At 39.5% G+C, this 17473-nt stretch overlaps 1 protein-coding gene across 4 annotated transcripts in view; it reads right to left on the bottom strand.

The window, feature by feature from the left end:
• Nucleotides 1–17473, bottom strand: part of LOC128529454 (arginyl-tRNA--protein transferase 1) — an 86174-nt gene that overhangs the window by 28825 nt on the left and 39876 nt on the right. For all 4 annotated transcript variants that reach the window (XM_053502965.1, XM_053502964.1, XM_053502963.1 and 1 more), the window contains 3 exons: nucleotides 16732–16764; nucleotides 6043–6224; nucleotides 705–804 (listed from right to left, as the gene is read on the bottom strand). In XM_053502965.1, the coding sequence (XP_053358940.1) occupies nucleotides 705–804; nucleotides 6043–6224; nucleotides 16732–16764 (315 nt within the window). The remainder of the gene's footprint in view (nucleotides 1–704; nucleotides 805–6042; nucleotides 6225–16731; nucleotides 16765–17473) is intronic.

The following is a 17473-nucleotide window of genomic DNA, read 5'->3' as shown; positions in this document are numbered from 1 at the left end:
GATCAATTGTCTCTTTGTCGCTTGCTTTAAGGTTTCCACTGCCTGTCCGCAGCAAGCCTCACTGTCTAAAATGCAAGCATGTGCCTGCTTTTTTGGATTGGGTCGAACTAAAGCCGAGGCAAAGCTATGTTTGGTTGCTGGAAAAAACAGAATGATTCAAGATGACTGCCATTTTAGTGAACCTGGAGAACCAGCACATGCCTCTGCTAATTCCACAGCTTAACTGCCCACATGACAATTTCAATATCATAAAAACGTCTCAAGCGGTTTCTCTCCCTTCCAAACTCAAACCCTCTTTGCTCCTGACGGTAATAAGGGATGTTGCCCCGGCAACACAAAGTTTGTGTTTGGTAATAACAGTCTCTAACAAAAAGAAGGAGATGACAGGAAACGAAGGCTGCACTGAAGGTGTGTGCAGACATGTACAAGCACTGGACCTGGCCTTTGTAGTGTCTTTATACCTCAATTGCTACTGGCATACACTTTATTGCCTGGAAACACACACATTATATGCGTGTATTCTGATTCAAAAAGGAGAAGGATTAAATAGTTTGAGGTACAAGGTGAATTAAATGTACTGCCACTGAGGTTGAGGGAGAAATAAGGAAAACCATAGAGACTATCATTTCAGATTTTAAAAAGTTTAATACATGGAGCTACAACCATGTGTCAAGAGACGGGAGGTAAGAAAAGGAAAGCCGTACCTTGTAGCGCATCTTGGGGCAAGAATGGATGTAAAAGCCAAGGTAGTAGTAGGAGAGCTTGGGTGACTGCTTCTGCAACTGCCTCGTGAAGGCAATTTCCCTAAACAAAAAAATCAGAAACAAACAACCATACAAATCCATTAAAGCAGAAAGTGAACATGTCACCATATTTGAAGCAAAACTCATCTGCTCGCTCATGATGTTCATTAAGGGCACTAAGGGCACTGCCCAAACCGCAGCCGATGGGAGAGTTGCATCAGGAAAGGCATATGGCATAAAACCTGTGCCAAGTTGCGTGCCGATTGAATGGTCCGCTGTGGAAACCACTCGATGGGAACAGCCCACAGTTACACAAATACTGTGGGCGCAAATATTAGATGTGCAAACACAGTATTAGCTCAAAATATTTAATTAAGACGTTTATTCTTTTTTTTCCTTTCAAAGTGTTCGGCTTGCTGTATAGAACTTAACTGGGGGTTCCCTGTACAGTACCGACCTCACTCCAAGACATTTCTACATGTTTGGGCCAATAAAAGAGTTCCTGGGAGGCCGGTGTTTGAGACATGAAGCAGGAAATGTGTACTGAAGCAGGCAGCTTGGACTGAGAATACTTTCTACCTTGATGGTATCCAAGCATTAATGAAACGCTGGGATAAGTGCAATTAGTGTGGGAAAGAGCTGCTCTTAGAGAGTTTACTGCAACTAGTGGGAAAGAGTTGCTCTTAGAGAGTTTGGTGATCAGAAATGGAAGTAAAATTTCCCTCCCGCAAACACACTATTTAACCTAATGTTACCCCCACTGTGAGACAAACGTGCAGAAATAATATATTTATGACAAAAGTGACAAAAGTAAAAGATCAGATCCAGCGTTCATTTGTGTAATATTTACCTATTGAACATCTGATTGTGATGGATAAATTATGAACTTTTCCCATGACTGGGCTATTATTTATATTTATAGTGGAATATTAAGAGTCCATGTAAACACAGGTAGTACCTTTATGAGCTATTAGGTACATACAGGACTTTTAGGGCTACACTTTTAAAAGACTATTGGGAAACATACAGGTGTTACACACAGCATGTGATGAGCAGAAATTGCTTAACACTTCATTGTTTACATAAGATGCATTTGGAAATATTTTACTCTGAAACCCTTACCATCAGTGTTGGTGTAACGCGTTACAAAGATGGAAACCTAATCACCCAAAACTCGCGGAGAATCATGATGAATTGTACTTACGGCCACCGCACGAAACCGCGTAGGTGAGATCGGGGTATTAGTAGTTAACAGATTATGGGCCAAACTTCGCTGAGTGATGATGGTAGAATAATTATAAAGGTCTTGACTAAAACAACATGCATGAGGAATCACAAAGGAGTTTTCATTTTCTGCAATGGAAAAGTACTCTAACTAGTTACTTTTATCAAAAAGTAACACAGGACTGTAATTTTTGTAATGTAATATAATGATTACTTTTTAAAGACAGTAATTTTGTAATGCAATTAGTTACTTTAAAACGTAACGTCCCCCAATATTGCTCACCATCCGAGCAGCATTTGCTTTACGAAACAAGACACATACAGTAGAGGCACAATGACAGCGAAGGACATACAACTCTCAACTCATGATAAAAATAATAGTAATACAGGTTGCTTGTGTATTCCTCCATGAACTCAATAAAAGAAGAAAATCAAGATTATACAGTTTATATATCCTTTTCCTTAACAAATGTGGCACTGCTATTTGACATCTGAGATGTGCTAGACCAAATGGCTTAAACAAAACACAAGCCCAGGTCTCCTCTTACACTTGTCTTAAAAAATTGTGATATCGTTTTTCCTAAAAAGTGGAGCAGCTATGGGTATACTGTAGGCTCCTGATGAACATTTGCTCTGCACGAAGGCGAGAAGTGCAACTGGAGATCTAAGACCGACACAGGAAGAGGGTGGAGGGTTTGAATTTAAACTTCATCCTGATGTGTAATCAACGAGCTCGCGCCACCTGTTTCTTTCTTCTCTTCTTTCTTCATCCTTCTTCCAGGCTCATCTCAATGTGCTTAGGATTTCAATAAAAAAAACTAGGACAAAGGGAGGAAAAACTGCTGCAAAGAACGTCACACTCTTTCAGTCTCTTGCTGACAATTAGGGAACTATTCCTTGCAATTGTGAGAGAGGTTGGAAGTGGCTGAGGGGGACGAAAATAAAACAGATATAGTGGAAAATAAAGCACAGGATAGAGAGATGAGGGAGCGTGAAGAACTAAAGAGGAGGAGGAAGAGAGTGAGAGGAAGACAGAGGAATGGTAAAACAGAGAGGTGCTAGAAGGTCAGCCGGTTGCTGCCAGGTTCCTGGGTTCCCATCCCCTGGTGACAAAGCCTTGCAAATCCATGAATGAGAAGGGGGGAGAGGGTGATGTGATGGCTGAGGGGCCCATTCACAAAAAAAAAAAAAAAAAAACAGGATTGGGGAAGGGGGGTAGAAAGGAAAGAAACAACACATGCCTCCCCTCCTCACATCCCCTGACCAAACCCGCTCCATTCTGGCAGCAGCTTGAATCCCCCATTATCTCCTCTTCAGCGAGCTGACACTCCAACACAAGCTAATTATGCCACAGCACTCACCACAGGACACGAAAGCCTTGCTATTTATTAACGCATACGGCCGTTTCCCCTCTCGCTGCCTCACACACACCCCTCAATATTCCTTATACAATATACAACGCATGCTGCATGCATTATATTCGTATACTGTATATTTATAAATACATCCAGAATATTTTACGGCTGCTTGATCGGATTGGGATATGAGTAGTTTGGAGGCCAGGGTCGACAATCTTGTGCTGCATGCTGGTTCCTGTGCACGTCAGACTGTGGTGCGCTGGGTGTATGGGTTCCTTTTTATCGTAGTAATTTGTGCTACATTGGTTTTTCTGTCAGATCGGACCGGGCGGACTTTTTGGTCATTTGGGTGCTCGATGTTATTTAGTTCACAACGTGGTGGTGTTGATGTTACGGCTGATCGGGGTATATTTCTATTGAAAGTGAAGTGATCCCACCTCAGGAGTACATTATTAAATATATCATGTACACCAGACTCTCTCACTTCCACAAACACAATCATTCAAAGGCCCTTTACTATGATGAACAGTCAAAAGTTTATATTTATACATTTTGATAAAGAATTGAAATCTGAAGATAATACCTGAAGTAAACATTTATTTCTATTTGCTCAAAACAAGTACTCTGACTTAAAAATGAAACTGCTCCCAAACGTCTGAAAAAGCACCAGAAATCGTCTACTGGATATGGAGAGACTTGGTGGATAAAAATTTTCTCCTGAATTTACTGCAAGTGTCATACCACTTCTGGCTCGCAGATCTTAAATTAAACACCATCACATCCTCAGCCCAGGTGCTACTACATCAATCACACACACACTTAGACTAGCAGCTGACCAAAATGCTGACAGCAGCTGCTTTGGACACAACAGAGACCCGAGTCCACTCTCCACTTTTCCCTTTTCGAAGGCCTCCTCCTTTCTAAATGCACACTCTGAAAAATGTGCTGCCTACCACAGGAAATGTAACCCAGGAAGGTGAGAAAAGTGAGAAAGCTTTTTTTCTCCCCAAGTGTCAAGGCATAAACCATGGCCTTCTCACTCTGCAAGATCAAGTACTAATGTGCAAAGCCCAAAACCCTTGTTCAACAAACTGTACTACATATGTACAGTGGAGGAAATAATTATTTGACCCCTCGCTGATTTTGTAAGAAATGAAAAGTCTCAGAACAGTATCACTTTAATGGTAGGTTTATTTTAACAGTGACAGTTAGCACATCAAAAGGAACATTGAAAAAATTACTTTAAATACAAGATTGAAACTGATAATTAAACCCTCTAACAAAAAAAGACTTAATACATAGTGGCAGAACTCTTGTTTGCAGGCACAGAGGTCAAACGTTTTACTGATGACCAAGTTTGCGCACATTTTAGAAGGAATTTTGTCCACTCCCCTTTGCAGATCATCTCCAAATCAGTAAGGGTTCGAGGCTGTCTCTGTGCAACTTTGAGCTTCAGCTCCCTCCATAAGTTTTCTATTGGATTAAGGTCCGGAGACTGACTATAGGCCACTCCATGACCTTAATGTGCTCCTTCTTGAGCCACTCCTTTGTTGCTGTACGTTTTGGGTCACTGTCCTGCTGGAACACCCATCCACGACCCATTTTCAGTTTCCTGGCAGAGGGAAGGAGGTTGTCGCTCAGGATTTTACGATACATGGCTCCGTCCATTTTCCAGTTGATACGGTGAAGTTGTCCTGTGCCCTTTTTAAAAAACCTCTAAAGCAAAATGTTACCACCTACATGTTTGACAGTGGGGAAGGTGTTTTGGGGGTCATAGACAGCATTTTTCTTCCTCCAAACACGGCAAGTTGAGTCAATGCCAAAGAGCTCAATTTTGGTTTCATCTGACCACAGCACCTTCTCCCAGTTACTCTCTGAATCATTCAGGTGTTCATTGGCAAACTTCAGACGGGCCTGCACATGTGCCTTCTTGAGGTCCCCACCTTGCGAGCACTGCAGGATTTTAATCCATTGTGGTGTAATGTGTTTCCAATGGTTTTCTTGGTGACTGTGGTCCCAGCTAATTTAAGGTCATTAACTAACTTCTTTTGTGTAGTTCTAGAATGATTTCTCACCTTTTTTAGAACCACTGACACCTCACGAGGTGAGATCTTGCGTGGATCCCCAGACCGAGGTCGACTGATGGTCATTTTGTGCTCCTTCCATTTTCGAACAAGTGCACCAACAGTTGCCACCTTCTCTCCCAAATTCTTGGTAATGACTTTGTTGCCTATTCCAGCCTTGTGCAGGTCTACAATTTTGTCTCGGACATCCTTGGACAGCTCTTTGGTCTTTCCCATGTTGGAGAGTTTAGAGTCTGCTTGATTGATTGATTGATTCTGTGTCTTTTATACAGGTGACTAGTTAAGACAGGTGTCTTTAATGAGGGTGACTAATTGAGTAGAAGTGTCTAACCACTCTGTGGGAGCCAGAACTCTTAATGGTTGGTAGGGCTTCAAATACTTCTTTCAGGCAATGAAATGCAAATCAGTTTCTATCTTTTATTAAAAGTTATTTTTTCAATTTTCTATTGCTAATATGATACTGTTCTGAGACTTTTCATTACTTTGTCATTGGAAAAACTTACAAAATCAGCGAGAGGTCAAATAATCATTTCCTCCACTGTATCTTAAAGTTTCTGCCTGCATACACAGTCATATACATTTAGAATTCATTAGAAGTGTTACACGTTCATAAGGGTGTTAAATAATAATCACCTGAGAGCAGAATAAGAGCCCATCGAGAGGAAGGCGAAGTCTGGGTGGTAGTAGAGGTAGACTGAGGAGACGCAGTTGGGCAGGATGTCGATTACGCCCACGGCTATGATACGTCCGTCTAGCCAGTACTGCTGGTGGAAGGAGCCGTAGCCCATATCAGGCCCATCAGGACACATCTCCGCCTGTTGATGAATAAAAATAAACAAAGAAATAAAAATATCATGGTAGGCAAGAATACAAAGCAAGACATTGGATATCCCAAAAAGTGTTTTTGCTCTACAGTAGAGTTCCTAGATTGTTACGTTACATGCCAGATCGAGACTGTTGTCCAGGACTCACAATCAATCAGAAAGAACCAAAAAAAGTGAGAAATGGTTCCATCACACCCTAATGTACACGTAAGTAAGCCACTGCCATGTCTTAAACATTGCATCAGGTGTTGTGTACTGTACTTTTCCTACACTGCATTCATCCAATCATTATTGATATATATATCAAAACAGCTAATCGTGTAGTGCAAAACACAAAATCACACAGCTATCACACAGATAAGATTGAGTTTTTGTTCATAATAAACATCCGAACTGGGTGTAAAAACAAGGTGATTCGGCCGTGGCATGGTTGTTAATGTAAATTAGCGTGTATATATTAATATTCATAGTATATCACATACAGGATTCAGACATGGTTAAACAATGGGGTTGAAACACCTTACTGATGAGAGAGGGAAGAATCGCCAGACTAGCTAAAGCTGACGGTCTGTACATTTACATGCACAGTCAAGTCAAGCTACATTATACGTACGGGCAGAGGAATCGATTTATTGACCAAAGCAAGTCCAGCTCTGCTACGCTAAGTGTCAGTGTGACCTCTTTCTACTTTCTACTTGTTAGCTCCTTGGTTATTCCTGGTTGACTTGTTACATCACAACAATGCATGTTGAGCAAGAAATCAAGGACAACTTTACAGTGATGTACATTTTAAATACTTTGTTCATACAAATGAGATGCACACTACCCCTTGTGGTTACACTGTTATCCAAAGGCAGATGACACACCGTTATGCATTGCGTTCAACTTTCTGGGTTTCGTTCGACAGAGTGAGCAGTGTCACTAAATGTTGTTTATATATATGTTTATATACAGTATGGATGTATATATAGATTTTTGTTTTATTAGGACTAACATGTTTACATGCATTTTAAAAGTCCAATTTTAGTCAGGCTAACAGTTAGATAGAATAGTAACCTCATTAACTACTACTATTAACTACTCTTTACGACCGTGATGAGCAGAAAAGCATCTCAATACGTTAAATCTTGCAGTGGATGGGCCACTGGACCAAAAAGACACGCAAGTTTCCATTCCTGTCATCCAAGAACATGGATCTGAGGCTAAAGTGGGTCCAGGCTAACCAACACAGGATGCTGAAAAATTAGAGAAAAGCTAAACAAACTTCTTTACTTCTTTTTTTTAAGAAATGTTACCGCATGTCATTTCCCAAAACCCAAAATGTCTGGTTTCAGTTGTTTAACTGTAACATACTTGATGCGGTGAGAGTCTTGGTAAAAGTGGAAGCAAAAATAAAACCGCAGTTTCCTTCAGTAGCTTCACCCTTTCTTCTGTGCAAAGCAACCCTTTGGTGCAAAAAGGGTCCCTCTTTCATTTTTATGGACATTTTAGTACATCATTCATGAAGTAAAAGTGCCATAGGTTTTACTGAGCTTCCGATGAAAGTGAAAACAATTTGCACTAAAAAGATAAAAAAAAAAAAAAAACATTCGCATGCATGCTTGAGTGTGCTAGAAAACCGGAATACGTTCATTTAGGTTTGGTGTGTAAGCTGTGAATGTACAGCAGGAAAATGATGTACTCTACAGGGTATACACTAGCTTGCTAATAGCTCCCAAATGTGGGCAAAGCACTGTACTGGTGTGTGTGTGTGTGTGTGTGTGTGTGTGTGTGTGTGTGTGTGTGTGTGTGTGTGTGTGTGTGGGTATTGGGCTTCTCTTCAGGTCACACAAACTCAGGGGGGGCGGTATTTTAATAAAAAGACCCAGCAGGGACAAAATCGATATCCAACCTGAAGACTGACGGGAGGAAATGGGAGTTGGTTTGTATTAATAGACATGACACATCTATTTCTTGGCCTGTACAAGCAGCTTGTTTTTTTGGCGCTATTCATCACCAACACTCAAACACAGTGCGTGTTCAGAGACCACTCCGCAGGTCCTGTTACGCAAACCAGGTCATAAATCCCTACTTTTTCAATCAAAACTAGAGACGGAGATGGACGTCTAGCTCTTGTTTTTCGCCTTGTGACTTCAGACGTCTCAGTGGGAGAGCAAAGGTTTAGCCAGCGCTGGTAACAGGATCTTGTCCACTCTCCCCCCACCCTGCTTCAACCCATCTGGGCCCAGTTAGCCCCGTGTTGGAATGCACTCGTTATCACGCTAATCCTGCACCCCGAGAGGTTCGCCATGCCACTGCCAGCCAAATTAAACACACTCATAACGCACAGACGCGTACACTTAAACCCCAGGTACTGCCATGACCCAACCCATCCAGTGAAACCTGGCACTCGAGCCATCCTGCCCAAGCTCCTGGAAAATCAATTGAAAAAAAAAAAAACACACCACAGAAAAAGATTTTATTTTCAACAGCATTCCACATGTGTCTGCTAATTATTTTCATACAGTCTGCTTGTCAAACAGGCTCCACGGTGAAGCTATTGAAGTGGCCGTTCAAACTCAAGCATGCGTTACAGGACATTTGAGACGAAGCACGGTGCCTCAGACTGAGTGTTGAGAAGGGGGTTTAGATGTGGACCAGATTTTTTTTTTTTTTCCCTTTTTTTTTTTTTCTTCTGGGGGACAAAAGAAGAATAAGCTTTTATTTGTCAGTACCAGATTAGCACTGACGAAAATAGGCATTAGTAAAAATCACACTTGACTCATGGATGGTCTTCTAGGCTTATGTCATTTGGCACATATTAGAACCCTGGATCTCGCTTTCGCTGAATTGTTTACGCCTATTTTCTGTTCAGTTTGTGCATGTGCAACGATTTAAATCGTAATCAGTTGTGCGTATTTTGTCCCGAAGCGAAACTAACGCCGTCTCTGTCGAAGATGTTGGAAATGAAATGAAAAGGAACGCTGTGACCCGGGCATCACCTCACTGGACAGGCTAATGACTGCACTTTAGCCACTGTGACAGCCAGAAAAGCATACATAAGCAAGGAGCAAGGTGGTTGGATGAAAACACTCGGGCACTAAATCACTAGCACATGGCGCCTTGGTTTTCTGTGTTGCTCTTTGTTACTCACACACAGAAGCAGTGAGTGAAAGCTGAGGTAGTTAACATTCCTCAACCCTTGGCTATATAACGATAATACCAAATGGCCCAATTTACCTCTTCAACAGCAAATATAGAGCAGGTATCAGCAACGCTGCTTCTGAAGACCTATAGAGTCAATCACGATCAAAACCACCTGATTTAACGAAACACGGCTCTCAAAGCATTACCAAAAGGTGCTTTCCATTACGGCTCTCGGGTACATAAATAGATAAGAGGATGAAAATCATGGGGAAACAAAAAAAATAATAATTCCAGTTGATCAGAAAAGCGATCACTAGTGGTCTATAGAGATTAAAAATTGAAAGTTTTACATATTTTAAAATAAATTAATAAATAAATATAACTGATGATGGTTGTGTAAATAAATATGACTGATGACCTGGCACGCCGTCTACGGATAGATATTCACTCATGGCACTTAAGTAATGAAAACAGATTTCCTGTCCCTTATATCTCCTGAGGTTTGCGGGTATTTAAAAAAAAGGAAAACTCCACAGACAAATTCTTTTACAATTAATCTCATACAAATGCTTAAAAATATGTGCATTCCTGAATTTCTTCTTGTTGTGTGCAAATTTGTTACCAAAGAAATCAAGTGTTAAACAGTGCGAATGGATTACTACTCGTACTACTACCAGGGATGGAAATCAACAGTCACCACCTTTCGACACTATACCACACGACACTATCATGATACCCAGGTGCCGATTTGATTAATATTGTGACTCTGTAAGTATCAAGATGTTATTTAAAAAGAAAGAAAAAATATGTTTTATAAACCATGCCGCCAAAGTCTTGAGCGCATTTTGAACAATTGTGAGCTGCACGCAAAATCCTAACATGCACATTTCACAACTAAATCGTGCTCGTGGTGTTTTGAGATTAATGTAAGCGTGTGTAATGAGTGTAAATACTAATTTAACCGCAGACTTTCAAGAAAATGGCCAGAGGACTTTTAAAGAGCAAAACTTTTGATAATGTAATGCCATAAAAACACGTTCCTTTTGCACAACTGAGATGCTCGTGCACTCAGCACAGAATGTACGAGGCTGTTCAGTCAGCGCTGATAAACGGCTGCATCACTGTTATAAATGTAACAAATCTTCACTCACTCATCTTCTATACTGCTTTATTCTATATTCAGAGTCGCAGGGACTTGCAGCCCCTCCCAGGAGACTTAGGGCACGAGACAGGGTACACCCTGGACAGGGTGCCAATCCTTCATAGGGCACACAGACATACGCGCACACACACACCCATTCACATACTACAGGCAATTTGGGAACACAAATTAGCCTAACCTGCATATCTTGAGACTGTGGGAGGAAACTGGCGTACCCGAAGGAAACCCACAAAGCACGGGGGAGAACATGCAAACTCCATGCGCAGACGAAAGTCTGGCCAGGAATCGAACCCATGCCCTGGAGGTGGCGAAAAGGCGACAGTGCTAACCACTACACCACCGTGCCGTCTGTAAGAAATCTTTTAAAAATAAATTTGAGTCAGTGAGGCGATACCTGAATCGACACAGAAACGCGATTCATAACTGAATAAATTTTTTCTCTAGCTCTAACCACTAATATTGCTACTACTATTAATAATACTAATAATACTAATACTACTTCTACTACTACAAATAATGATAATATAATAGTAGTAAGTAATAAAAAGATTACAGTAGCTCTAGTTTTGCTGGATTATAAAAACCTTATTCGAGGAGAATTCTCTGTTCTTTGGTTATTGCATTTCATCCAAAAAACAAACCCCAGTGTTAGCTTAAGCACTAATAAACACATCAACTCTGCTTTTTTTCCTTTTATCCAAATGAGAAAACCGGATTTTACAATTCCCCATTGGACCACTTCCATAATGTGGAAGTTAGGGCGTTAGAGAAAAAACGTCTCCGATCAGATGTGAAATCAAGCCTTGCTAGTTTAAATCAAAGGAATAAAAACACTGATCAAGAGGGATCTCAAAGATGCACAACACACCCACTAGTTCACCAGAGCAATCAATGATGGCTCGATGAGTTGGCGTGCAGAAACAGCGCTGTCTGATTACTACTTCGACTCACGGCACGGACAGATACACTGGGGCTTGTAGTTTTTAGAGGTCAGAGTAATTTAACGCAGATTGAGCGCTTATTGTGCCCGGCTGCAAGAATCGTACTGCTCGTTTTCTTTACATGGGCACGACGAGTGTGTGTGTGTGTGTGTGTGTGTGTTTGTTTGTTTACCACAGCAGCTGAGTAAGGAGCAAGTGACATCAGTGTGTCTGTGTCTATGTGTCTGTTAGGGAGTAAAATTTGAGGTTATGGGGCAAAAGTGGTACCCGATGTCCATAAAATGTTTGACGACTAATTACAAAACAGCACTGTTAACGAGCATTTGCCCCAAGGACAGACACATCATGGGCCAATAAAAAGGCATTTAGCAAAGCCAAGCAGAAACAGCTTCCCAAAATGCGATGCAGGCCTATCTCTGAGAAAACTCGTGGAGGAAACACTCGTACTCACGCACGAGGAGAGAGCGACTCCTGCTCGGCTCAAAGGCTTAACGTGGGTTAGGTCACGTGAACCAGAGAAACACACACCTGGGTAAATATTAGTAGGTGAATGAGGTGAGCAGACTGTGTGGGCGGAGTTCAATTCCATTCGTTTTCTCCTGATTTCAAATCACAGTGTGTTCATCTTGGAGAGCGGATGCACTCGCACGCGGAGCTCGTTCTTAGCTAGTCATTTCCGCTTAAAGGTAATGATGATTAACAGCAATCTGAATGTATTGTATGTTGTATGTTTTTTTTTTGAAAGAAGCATACTGTATAAGACAGGGCTACAGACTTCACCGAACATCACATGCACACTTTGAAGCGGGAAAGTCGTGAGATTATTGTCTGTTACTGTAAAAAAATATACTGAAAATTATAGCAATTATGAATTTATAACATAGAACATACAACAAAAAGAAATAAACACCGGGTGGCACCAGGATGAAAACTGTCATGAGTTCCAACACCACTTTATTAAGAATACATGTACACCTGCCATAGGAAAACTGCGACAACTCAAATAATCCAAATATCCGTGCAATGCAACAGTCATGAACAGAAAAGGATCTTACAACATACAAACAAGGAACAAACAAAAAGGATGTCCCTTGTTTCCAAACTGTCACGGGTTTGACATCTCGTGGATTTTGAGTTGCTTTTCTGTTCATCATTGCTGTACGTCAGGGGGGATTTGAGTTCTTTGTGTATTCTGCACCACTCTGGGCAATTTCCAGTTACTGTTGGGCAGGAAAATCCCTAATGATCAGCAGTTTTTTAAATACCTAAACCAGCCTTCTGGGCAGGAAACATGTCATGGTCAGACCAAAGAGTAAAGGTCTTCGGTTTAGAACTAATAATAAACGACTACTCATTCTTGCTCCTGCATGAAATCCAAAATAATAATAATTTAAAAAAAGATCAAACATGACTTTGTTAAAAAAAAAAAAAAAAAACACATGGACAACTGTTCACACCACAGCCACAAAAAGGGGATTTTAGGTCGCTAGTTTGCCTTGAATTATCTGCTGCTAGAATCCTTCAAGCATCTTATTACCTCGTTAAATCCAGTCCACTGTTATGGTTACAAGTTCCAAACTCACTGACGCATTAAATCATTAACACATCCTTGCACCTTTTACACACCTCTTCATGAGAACGTCCACTCTAGAAGATGGTGTAGGTCATGTGAAGTTGTAAAGAAAGTGTGTTCAGGGTTAAGAGGACAAATCGGGGAATGTGCATCACTATGCGCACGTGTACTCCAGCAGTTGAGCTGATCATGAGCCGCCTGGCAAGCGGTCTTGATGAGGTGCTAAAACTTCGCCTCTTTACGCCATTAATGGCTTTTAGTGCCAGGTTTGAGAGCCCCTTTCCTCTGGGCAGGGAGGTCTACTGCTGTTGCTCCTGCACTCCGCATTCTGTTGTTTTAACCTCCCTAAATATAAAAGCAACCTGTCTCTACAGTAAATTACAGGTGTAAGTGCTTTGCTCTGACTGTAAAGACTTCCAGTCTCAGTGGCGCACTCCACACGACCTCGAGGCTTGCTTCCTGGTATTTCTCATGTTTCATTAACATTCAACTAGGGGTAAATTTAAACAGGAACGTGAATGTTTGGTGCTGCAGCCAATGAGGGGCAGAATGCAAACAACTGGCAATGTCGCTTCTTTGCAGGCCAGTTTGTGAGACTTGGGGAAAAAAATGCAGTGTGGTTACTGAGACAAATCTTGTCATTGCATTCTGTAGTTTGCCAAGTACACGATTTACAGTAATGCACGTTAAACTGTTTATAAAATAGAAGGCTACTGTAGACACTGTTCATTCTCAAAAGAAATTAAAAAAAATGTTTTGTAGACACATGAAATAATCTCAAGTGATTTTATATTACATGATTTTAGTTACTAGTAGGCATATAAATGTTTCCCATTACCAGGGAAATCCATCAACATCACAGTTTGGCACAGTGTTGCTTTTCTGCTCAACACGACTATAAAGAGTGCTTATTTGATTCACCATAGTCTTAAAGCTGCTTTAACTATTGTTAAACTTGCTATACACATAAAATTCAATTGAATTGAATAGAATAATTTTTCGGTCAGCTCAAACCAAAAGCCTTTCCATTCTCATCTGACCAACAATGTGTTTCTGTCCTCAGGTCTTTACCTCGTTCAATGATTTCTGCACCCGTATTTTAGAGAAGGCTGTGTTTCAAAATCTATCGAAACACAAAAATCTATAAGATCAGCCTTTTCTGAAATACCCGACACAACCCGTCTAGCACAAAAAAAACCAAGCCAAAACTAAAAGATTTTTAACCCGATTATGATTGCATTCTTCATGTTTAAAATCATACCACTGCTGTCATACCCACAGACCATATTTTTATTCTTCTATATCACATCCTGTAAATCGTAAATCCTGTATAATTTATATATTTTGACATTATATATATATATATATATATATATATATATATATATATATATATATTATGACATATTCTATTTTAATTCTATTTAATTTTTATATTACCCAATATTTTTTACAATTAGTTTAATTGTATTCTATAATGCAGTTTTTTTCTGGGTTTTTTTGGTGTTAAAAACTATCCATTGTATTCACTGTCAGTCATATTAGCCTTTAAATGCATCAGATCACACTTTGTACAGTTGTGAAATTTAAATTTTGAATGTGATGAAACGTCACTTAAAGCGATGTGATGTAACATTACCCATTACATATTCCCTCTCCTGTAAATTAAATCAGCATTGGGTGAATCATTTAGACTTTATTCATGAAGATATCCTCTTTAATTCAGACCACAGGTTCTACAGGGTTTAAATCTAGAGACTAAACTGATTGTTGTAATGTAATGATTTGTGATTTCATTCTCTTGGTGAAACCTCTATCAGCAGATGAGGTCTTAACCTCCTGGTAGAAGTAAAGTTTTGGTAAAATATTATAGTAACTTGTGATTTTATAATTGCATGCAAAATATACTTATACATGAACGTCTTTGTAAATTTGCAATTGTTCTTACTGTTAATCTTACAACATTTCCGCTTTTATATAATAGTAGTTTAAAATATGTGTTACCTGACTTGTTTAGACCAACAGCTCCCTACACCTCTATTGTGTTATAAGCTCTTTATATATATAAAAAAAAAAAAACCTGGAGGATAAACATGGTTAAAATTCATTTTATATAATTCATTTATATTGATAGTCATTTCTTAAAGAAAGTTCACATCATGACTGTGTTTAATTAACAGAAACTCAAGTCTAGTTGTTTACAGCTTACATATTATAAAACAATTTTAAACAACTTTATAGAAGTCTTTTAGGTCTAAAGACATATTAAAATATGGTCTGGTAATTTTCCAGCTAAAATTCAACTCAGATCATGCATTCTGTCCCATTTTTTAAATGCATCATTTCAGCTTTAAATGAACTGCCCCTCATTGCCCCTTTGCGTAAGTACATTTTCTCAGCCAATCAGAACAAAGAAAGAAACATCTGGGACAAAAAACAATTTTTAAAACTCACTGTAAATCAGGACATTTGAAGACATTGAGACTTTTCCAACCAACATTTCTCATTTAAAAAAATGAAAAGAGAAAAAAGCGGGTTTCCTTTGATGTAGAAGTTGATGTATTGTGTGTCGTTTTAAAGAAATTTATCTGCTGTGACATTGTCAATTTTCAGTGATATAAAAGTTAAAACACAACTAAGAGTTGGGAAAGGTTCAATTAGCTGTCAGGCACTACCCTACCTATATTCAGTTCCATATCAGCCCCTTTCTAAATCTTGTACCAATAAACAATTTAAAATTGAGGATATCATCGCGGAACGGCATATGCAGTAATATCCTCACATACTGAATCTGTCACTTCTAAAAGGATCATGAAATTGCCTTATAAAGTTTTATACAGATTCTCTGCAATACAAGCCATTATTAATAAACTTTGCTTGATTTGAAGGAATACACACACTAGAGAAATATGAGATGTTCACAAAGTGAATTTCTATAATAGGTAACATTTGTTTGTAATACTTCTAATAATTTTGGCCTATTTTCTTAAAGTGAGTATGTCTATAATTCCTGTCTTCATGTTTAGTTTGTACGTAAGCTAATATTAGTCAAAACTAGCTTTAATGTATTTAAGCGTCTGAGCTTTCTGCAACAGTATGCTGCGTGCCGAGGAGTCTGTTTTCTGAAAGCAATTTCGCCTAACCTTATGCAGCAAGCAAAGACGTTCTAAACCCAATTGACATATTTTGTAGTATTATTTAGAAGGAATTTGTTATTAATCTTGCAACCAAGTCACATATTGATGAAATACAGCGAGAGCTAAACCAGAGTTAGACCCAAGCATGCCATGCTATTTTGTTCTCTTGATCCAATTCATCCCGAGACTGCACGGGTCAGGAAAGGAGCAGTGTTGATCTTTCCCTTTGCACGCTGTCTGATACTGGTCACACACATCACGGTGTAGCCATATTCCATCTGCTTCCACTTCAGATCAGACTAGATCACTGTGGGATTTTTTTTTTCTTCTTTCCCCTCGCTAGCGTGTATAAACGCACATTTCTCCAAGCCTCCCTAACAAACATTTCCCACTGTTTCTCTTCTGAAAAAAAAACTGAAAACAAATCAACAATACCAGCTCCCAGGTCACCAGCACCACCCTGACACGCAACCGCTTCAATAGTACAGCCGTACATTAGTGATATTACAGGAGGAAAGCGTGCATGTACTGTACGGTGCTTCAGTCTAAAGAAACTTACCTCAAGTGGTGAGTCACATAGGAATCTCTTAAACTGCAAAAAGACAGGAAAGACAGAAGAAACGTAAGTGCACACGCATTTCACGTCATAACACAAGTAAGTCATACAAACACCAAAACTGAACATTTTCAATAATAAAACAAGATCCACAAATAAACAGGGAGTGATTCACAAGTAATAAAGAGGAATGCACAAACTATATGTTTTTAATTCAGAAATAATTTATATATAGTTTAAATGTAGTTTGATCCATAATAAAAACATTTCTGTTTTAATTGTTTATTATTCAGATTATGAATCACGCAATTACTCAAAAGATGACTGTGCAAAATAACCGAAATAATAATAAACTCTTAATAATAATAAACTTTATTTCTCTCTATAATCCCCTGCTACACTTATGCACTTATCCCAGTGCTTGAATACCATTAAGGTACAAAGTGCACCAGAATCTGCTTCACGTTTGAAACGCTGGCCTCCCAGGAACTCCTTTAATGTCCTGAACATGCGAAAATGGCTTAAGTACCGTAGGGGCACGTGGCGATAACTCCCCTTGAAGTCTTCTGTAAATGTCTATTAGATTTACTCCTGTTCAGGAGAAATTTCATCACAAGTTCCGGTTTGACTTGAACAAGGAGGAAAAAAAGAAAAGAAAAAAAAAAAAAAGCAGCGTTTTGTTTCCGTGAACAGCACAATTAAATATAATAATATTTTATAGACGTCACACCAGCAAAATGTTTTT

Source organism: Clarias gariepinus, chromosome 8, assembly GCF_024256425.1.
Source record: "Clarias gariepinus isolate MV-2021 ecotype Netherlands chromosome 8, CGAR_prim_01v2, whole genome shotgun sequence".
NCBI classification, from domain to species: Eukaryota; Metazoa; Chordata; class Actinopteri; order Siluriformes; family Clariidae; genus Clarias; species Clarias gariepinus.
The sequence above is the reverse complement of the archived record's forward strand: the minus strand, read 5'-3'. Positions and strand labels throughout refer to the sequence as shown.